General features: G+C 41.5%; 1 protein-coding gene across 6 annotated transcripts in view; it reads right to left on the bottom strand.

The window, feature by feature from the left end:
• Positions 1-3,248: 3,248 nt before the first annotated feature.
• Positions 3,249-8,539, bottom strand: part of LOC133390522 (meiosis inhibitor protein 1-like) — a 47,824-nt gene continuing 42,533 nt past the window's right edge. For 2 of the 6 annotated variants that reach the window (XM_061639296.1, XM_061639298.1), the window contains exon 20: positions 8,205-8,294. Coding sequence is in view for 1 of the 6 variants with exons in the window: in XM_061639294.1 (XP_061495278.1) it covers positions 8,229-8,294 (66 nt within the window). In the remaining 5 variants the exon portion in view is untranslated. Of the gene's footprint in view, positions 3,324-8,162; positions 8,295-8,366; positions 8,452-8,539 lie in introns of those variants that run through there. The other 4 variants (XM_061639295.1, XM_061639297.1, XR_009764416.1 and 1 more) reach the window with 3 other exon arrangements.

Below are 8,539 nucleotides of genomic sequence, written 5' to 3'. Positions count from 1 at the left end.
AAATGCACACAGTAAGACCCTTTGCTCCAAACTTGGGGTACACAACAGCCATGTTTGGACACAATGCTAAGCTATGGTTTAGTGTGAATGAACCTCAGGCTCATGTGTGTCCCCCTCCCCTCTGGCATGACTGTGAGAAGATCAACACTTCTGCTTCCATTTTCAACTCATTGTGGTTACTTCTTGTGTCCAAACCTGGACAAAATTTACCTATAGTTTAGAGAAACAAGCCAGCTTCACAACACCATTGCCAATCTTGGCTTGCTTCCCCTAAACCAAAAAGTTAAGATTAACCACAGTTTCAGGGTCCACGCCTTGCAAGCCACACCTTTACCATTACTTCCAAATCAGATCACTATATACCTATGATGTTTACTCTGAACATGTGTACCCTCCCCAAGGGAAGGGATATTAAATTGTGGGGGAAGTGGACAGTATTATCCTGTCCTATAGCAAAAAAAACAGAATCCGTTTTTAATTTTTTACCTCTTTGTTGACTGGATAGTGTTGTCTGCTGAAGGTTCCAGTACAGATAGTTCAGGGATGGCTGCAGAATTTCATGATCTGTTGGGCTGCATTTCCCAGACAAATTACTGACTGCAGGAAAAAATATTCAATATAATTTTCATCTTTTTCAGATTCTAATATGCCAAATCTTTGGGGAAAGACTGATATAAAAACAGCTACACCTGCTCAGACCACCAGTCAAGTTAGTGTGCAACATCATCACAGACACTGTCAAGATCCATCTGCTACAAAGCAAAGCACAAGAAACAGTGTAATAAATATTGTCGTGGCTGTGCATCATAATAAGGACATATGTTACAACTCCTCATCAGTATTCAGTGTGGAGGTTAAAGCAGGGTATCGTTGCTGCCATCAGACACACATTACAGGGAATGAAGAAAACCCAGGTAATTTGCCAGTGTAGCCTAAGGTTGGAAAAAGTTCAGAAGAGGGCAACCAGAATGATCAAGGGGATGGAGCGACTCCCTTACAAGGAAAGGTTGCAGCATTTGGGGCTTTTTAGTTTAGAGAAAAGGCGGGTCAGAGGAGACATGATAGAAGTGTATAAAATTATGCATGGCATTGAGAAAGTGGATAGAGAAAAGTTCTTCTCCCTCTCTCATAATACTAGAACTCGTGGACATTCAAAGAAGCTGAATGTTGGAAGATTCAGGACAGACAAAAGGAAGTACTTCTTTACGCAGCGCATAGTTAAACTATGGAATTTGCTCCCACAAGATGCAGTAATGGCCACCAGCTTGGATGGCTTTAAAAGAAGATTAGACAAATTCATGGAGGATAGGGCTATCAATGGCTACTAGCCATGATAGCTGTGCTCTACCACCCTAGTCAGAGGCAGCATGCTTCTGAAAACCAGTTGCCGGAAGCCTCAGGAGGGGAGAGTGTTCTTGCACTCGGGTCCTGCTTATGGGCTTCCCCCAGGCACCTGGTTGGCCACTGTGAGAACAGGATGCTGGACTAGATGGGCCACTGGCCTGATCCAGCAGGCTCTTCTTATGTTCTTATGTTCTTAAGGAAAACTCACACACATCCCTAAATGTTACATATTGCATTTTTATCCCTCCTATCTTCCGAGGAGTTCAGAGTGGCATACAAGTTACTCTCCCCATTTTATCCTCACAACAACCACCTTGAGGGAGGTTAGGCTGAGAGTGTTGCACCCAAGGTCACCCAGTGAGCTTAATGCCTGAGTTGGAACTTGAACCTGGATTTTCTTGATCCTAATCTAACACTCTAGCTACTATACTACACTATGGCAATTGGGCCCTGAAACCCATCTACTAAGACTCCCCAGATAAAATAATCTTATCCCTAAATCAAAGAATCAGATGGACCAAATTCAGAAACTTACCCACATGAAGCAATCTGAAATCTGTGCTGTCCAGCTCTCTTTCTGTTGCATGCCTCAGTTGAACCAGGAAGAGGAGGTTCAATAAAAGTGGCAGGGCTTGGTTTACTAAGAAATGACATGAAAGAAAATTACTTAATGACCTAAGGCTACAAATGAGTGCTGCACACATGGGGTTATATTCAAGTAAGTGCTACTTAGAGTTATTTATTTATTTATAAATATATAATAAATATAATTATATTTGTATACTGCTATTTCATTTTTTTAAAAATCAAAGCTGTTTACGACAAACAAAAAAATAGTAAAAACCATTAAAAATACAGTACAAAAAAGGTGAACTATTTTAAACAGACATCATCTCAATTGCCTGCATAAGCCTGGCAGAACAGAAAGGATTTCAGCAGACATTTAAAGGGTAAAATAGAAGGTGCCTGCTGAATCTGTTGGCAGACTTCAATGTCTGCCCTAAATCCAATGTAGTGCTGGCACAATGGATGGGCGTGATCCATGTTAGCATGATAAAAATTGTGTCAGTGCCAATTCATCCCATACCAGACCATTCCTATCCTAACCAAGAAGGAAGAATCCAGTAGTGTAGTGGGGCAGGGATGCTGATACCATCTCCAGGGGCACTGAAAGATTCTTACCCCTTATATACCCAGTCAATCACTGCGCTCTGCAGGTGAGGGCCTCCTGCAGATACCATCTTATCAGGAGGTCCGTTCAGCACAATACAAGAAGCAGGAGCTTTAGTGTTGTGGCACCTTCCCTTTGGAACTCTCTTCCCTTAAATATTAGACAGATGCCATCTCTGTGTTATCTTTGTGGCACTACTGAAAGCATTCCTTTTTCAACAAGGCTTTTAAGTAGAAACCTTATCCCGTCTGTGCCTGTGTTAGAATTGCTTTTTGTTTTTAAAGCTTTTTTTATTAAAAAAATTAATATTTTGTTTACTTTTAATATATTTTGAAGTCTGATTTTATGATGTTTTAGAGTGTTTTTAATGTTTTGTTTGCCATCCTGGGCTCCTGCTGGGAGGAAGAGTGGGATATAAATTTAATAAATAAACAAAAGTAAATGTAGAAGTGGTCCATGGACTGCTTCCTGCAAAAGCCAATCCCACTCCCAGTCTCAGAAATATTGCCTTGCTCAGACACGGAAGAACAGGTAAACACTTGGACAAAGAGCTCTAATGCGTAGTATTTCACACTCAAATTACTTCAAGGCTTTTCCTACCCAGCCACAGCTCCCTGTATTTAAGGCTGGTCTCTTATTCACCTTGTAAAATCCTGGAGTTATTTTCTACCAGAATCTTCTGCAGAATCTGTAGAAATTGGCTTCGAAGAAGATCACAGATATGGATGTTCTCATCTATTTTCAGGAAGATCTTCAGCGTAATTAAGATTTTGTGAGCTACATCACTGGTGGCAAAGCAGACTAGATCCTGAGAGGGAAAGCAGATCAGGCCCAGTTTAAGTGTAAGCTGCTGCTGTTCTCTATTGTTAAAGCACAGAGATTGATCTGGATTCCTAAGCCACATTTCAGAATACCCAACAGTTATCATACTAACCTGGATCCACGAGACATTACAACAATGCAGGTACTTTCTCAATAAGCTGGTTGTACTAAAACAATGGTTTGAATTCACATTTTTGTAGCCAATTATTTGAAATAAAAGCTGATGTACAGTCTAGCACTGCTCCCACCCCACCAAGAGAAAACTTGGTGGCTATATTTCTCATCTGCTGCAATACAATCAAACAAATGTCACATTTTAAAACCATTAAAATCATTATTATTTGTGTGTGTGTAATGCACAACTAGGGTAAGAAAACGTTTCTTGCCTAGTTAGTTTTTATTAATGCCAGTAGCGCAAACAAGCACTAGTGCCTGCAAGTAGCCTTACCATACACAGGACACTAAACAGTGCCCCTTCAGCCTTATCATTGCTGCTTTTGAAGAGACAATATGAATGTATCCGGCATAATTATTAACCCAAAAATATATTGTCACATTTAACAAAAATTAAACATGTGATATTCTCAAGGACAATGGTAACAACATTCACTGACATGATGAAAAATCTTGTATGAAATTTCAAATTTTAAAGCGTTTATAAAATCACATGTATTGGGGCTTAACCCTATAAAGATACTCATAAGATCACAAGAAATTATTTGCTTTTCCAGATCCCATTCTTATAAAGGTCTCATACATTTAAAGCACATGGCTTCCTCCCAGAGCTTGGAAAAGTTACTTTTTTGAACTACAACTCCCATCAGCCCCAGCCAGCATGGCCACTGGATTGAGCTGATGGGAGTTGTAGTTCAAAAAAGTAACTTTTCCAAGCTCTGCTTCCTCCAAACAACTGTAGTATAACTCTCACAGAGCTACAATTCCCAGCACCCTTAGCAAACCACACTTCCCAGGATTCTTTGGGGGACATCATATGCTTTAAATGTATGGTGTGTATGTAGCCCTAGTGTCTTTGTTAAGTTAATGGTTTTAGTCAAGTCTGTTAAGTATATTTAAAGAGTACAGGTGACTAGGTGCCACAAACTACTAGCTGAAGATGCTGCCAGAAGGTAAGATAGAAGGGACAGATCTTCTCCTATCTCCTGGCTAAAGGTGATGTCATCAGTGAGCATAAGAGTAAAGCAGACCAAAGGCTAGTCTTTTCTTGAACTGGGCTGGGAAGAATCACAGAGGTTCGACTTGTTCTTTGTGCTGAATCCAAGGTTTTGGGGGAAATTAAAGAAATAACAGATATAGTGATCCTTCTAGATCCTATTATTTATTTCTAGATATCTTTGTATAGCGCTATTTCATTTAAACACATCAAAGTGGTTTGCAACAAGAAAACAAACTATTAAAAACTATACAGTCAAAACCAGTAAAAATACAGTAAAAAAAAGGTCAGCTATTACAAAGAAAATCTTAATTGCCTGCATAAGCCTGGCGGAACAGAAAGGTTTTCAGCAGGCATTTATAGGTTAAAACAAAAGGTGCCTGGTGAATCTCTATGGGCAGAGCATTTCAGAGAACTGGGCTGATGACACTGAAGGCTCGATTTCATGATGATGCTAAATGAGTCTCGCTAACTCGGGGGATGGCTAAAGCTGCTCCAGCAGATGACCTCAGGGTGTTATTAGGTCCTCAAGAAGTGTTGGGCTCACTAATGGAAAAAAACTAATTTATTATCTATTGATGGCAGCTAAAATATTAATAGCCTGAAATCAGAAAAAGAAGGAAACTTCCCCACTCCTAAAATTGGGAGATTAAATGTTGGGCATTGATAAAATTGGCTAAATTAATTTATGGAATTAAGGACACAGAAAGACAAGGAATGAGAGTTAAAAGTAAGAAATTTGAGGAAATAATTAGGCATTATCAGAAGAAAGGTTTAAGGAATAGGAATTGGATTAAATTTATGGAATACTAGATTTATTATTTATTTATTTTATTTTATTTCATTTTTAAACCGCCCATAGCGAATAGCTCTCTGGGCGGTGTACAAAAGATTAAAAGTACAGAAATACAAAATATCACAATAAATAAACTGAAACAAAGAGATTTAAAATTGTAACATTAAACGCATTAAAATGCCTGGGAGCATAGCCAGGTCTTAACCTGGCGCCGAAAAGATAGAAGCATCGGCGCCAGGCATATTTCTTCGGGGAGGCTATTCCACAATTCGGGGGCCACTACAGAAAAGGCCCTAGATCGAGTAACTGTCCTCCGGGCTTCCCGATGGGTTGGTACCCAGAGGAGGGCCTTAGACGCTGAGCGAAGTGACCGGGTCGGTTCATAGCGGGAGAGGCGTTCCACAAGATACTGCGGTCCCACGCCATGTAAGGCTTTATAGGTCAAAACCAGCACCTTGAATCTGGCTCGGAAGCAAATAGGTAGCCAGTGCAAACGGGCCAGAACAGGTGTTATATGCGCTGACCGGCTGGTCCTCGTCAGCAGTCTGGCTGCTGCATTTTGCACTAGCTGAAGCTTCCGAACTGTCTTCAAGGGCAGCCCTACGTAGAGCGCATTACAGTAATCCAACCTAGAAGTTACCAGAGCATGAACAACTGAGGCGAGGTCATCCCTGTCCAGATAGGGGCGTAGCTGGGCTACCAACCGAAGGTGGTAGAATGCATTCCTTGCCACCATGGCCACTTGCGCCTCCAGAGACAAGGAAGGATCGAAAAGAACCCCAAGACTACGAACCTGTTCCTTCAAGGGGAGTGTAACCCCATCTAGAACAGGGTAAGCATCCACCATCTGGGCAGGGAAGGCACTCACCAACAGTGTCTCAGTCTTGTCTGGATTGAGTCTCAGTTTATTAGCTCTCATCCAGTCCATTATCGCGGTCAGGCAGTGATTCAGCACATCCACAGACTCACCTGTAGAAGATGAAAAGGAGAAATAGAGCTGCGTGTCATCAGCGTACTGGTGGCAACGCACTCCAAAACTCCTGATGACGGCACCCAGAGGCTGCATGTAGATATTAAAAAGCATGGGGGACAAAACCGACCCCTGAGGGACTCCACAATGGAGAGTCCAAGGAGTCGAGCAATGTTCCCCAAGTACTACCTTCTGGTGACGATCCGCCAAGTAGGAGCGGAACCACTGCCAAGCAGTGCCTCCAACTCCCAACTCCGCGAGTCTCCCCAGAAGGATACCATGGTCGATGGTATCAAATGCCGCTGAGAGATCAAGGAGAATCAACAGAGTCACACTCCCTCTGTCCCTCTCCCGACAAAGGTCATCATACAGGGTGACCAAGGCTGTTTCAGTGCCAAAACCAGGCCTAAAACCGGATTGAAACGGATCCAGATAATCGGTCTCATCCAAGAGCACCTGGAGCTGACCGGCAACCACCCGCTCCAGAACCTTGCCCAAAAAGGGGACATTCGCCACCGGTCTATAGTTGTTCAGGTCATCTGGGTCTAAGGAAGGTTTCTTTAAGAGAGGTCTTACTACTGCCTCCTTGAGGCTACTAGGGAGTACTCCCTCCCTCAAGGAGGCATTTATCACTTCCTTGGCCCAGCCGGTGGTAGTAGTCCTGCTAGCCTTCACTAGCCAAGATGGACAAGGATCTAGAGCAGATAATTATTATAACATGTGGAAATATTGTATATATTAAACATTGTATAAGATTATTGTATATTAATATTTGTATGTATTTTGGTGCCATATAATTTATTTTGAAACTTGGGGCTGACCCTAGAAACCTAACTGCAGGGGCGGGGGAGATCTGTTGGGAGTGTTTATGCTGTGAGCCTTTCTATCTAATGCTTAACAAATATATCACACACATATCACAAAGACATCAGTTTCCAGTAACTTTCATTCTAACAAAGCCAAAGCTAAGGTACCCGCTGGCACACCTCACCGCTTGGAGATTGGATGCACGTAACAATATTTTTCTGAAGTTTCTTGTCTGTGTTTGCAGTTTATTTTAAAGCTTGAAATCAAATTATTTCTGGAACACTTGCTTAATTCTGCATCATTTTCAGAGAAAGATGTTATTTCAGTTACTTTTCCTCATTATTTAGATATTTAGAGCTACTTGTTAGGGTGGCCTGGACAATACAATTTTTTAATTTCACCGTGATAAGATCTGTATGAAACTGGATCTTGTGAAGGTATTCAGTGCACATCCAGCTCCTCAAACACTACAAACTACATATCAAATTTAATGTTTTAATTGTTACATCTCCAGCTCCACCACCCTCAGCCATCCAAAAGTCACTAAGTCCCTCAAAGTGACTCTGCCCTTTCAGCCTGGAACTGCCTCTCAGAAGACATGGATGCTGCCATCTCTTTTACTTACCTCAAACCTTACCTTTTCCATTAAGCCTACTGCATACCCTATTGTAAAGCTTACACCTAAGCCAGGGATGGGGAACCTGTGGCCCTCCAGCTGCTGATTTCTCCAACTTCCATCAGCTCTAGCAAACATGGACAATGGCTAAGGATGATCAAAGTTGGAGTCTAACATCATCTGAAGAACCACAGGTGCCCCACCCCTGGCCTAAGCACATGCAAGTACATATTCTTCACTTGTTTACTCTTGCCTGAATTTCTCCTCTCCCCTTCCTTGGTTATCACCCCATTACTCAATTTTAAATTGTAAAAGGGGCCTGTCCTCTTGTACTTTGTAAAGCGCCATGAACATTGAAGGTGCTTTTAAAATAAATAATAATAAAGAAATTTTTTCAAACATGTGAAAAGTAGGTAGGCAGTTTATTTCCACAAGGTGATCTTGTATTAATTTTTTTAAAATTACATACCAGCAAGACAAGTAAAGTACTGGGATTGCCTTTGAGCATGCAAAGCAAACTGTTAACGTTGTTTAAGGAGTCAGAAAAGCCAGCAGAGAGTCTTCTGTCAGTGTCTTCAGATTCCATTTGGCTGTAGTCTTCAAAGGAAAACCAGAGGTGAAGAATGCGGTGACCATATCTTCCCATAAATTCAGGATAGCATAAAAAGAATTTAAGCAGTAGAGGATGATGGACATACACAAGGCTCAAATCAGATATAATATCCAGGATCCTCCTTATAGCAGAGAGCGAAGCCTAGATTTGGATAGTTGGAAGGGGAAATCAGAACAGGCCAACATGAACTCAAAATGACTACTCTAGGGACTCTAGACATAATAATATG

This window comes from Rhineura floridana, chromosome 8, assembly GCF_030035675.1.
Source record: "Rhineura floridana isolate rRhiFlo1 chromosome 8, rRhiFlo1.hap2, whole genome shotgun sequence".
Taxonomy (NCBI): Eukaryota; Metazoa; Chordata; class Lepidosauria; order Squamata; family Rhineuridae; genus Rhineura; species Rhineura floridana.
The sequence above is the reverse complement of the archived record's forward strand: the minus strand, read 5'-3'. Positions and strand labels throughout refer to the sequence as shown.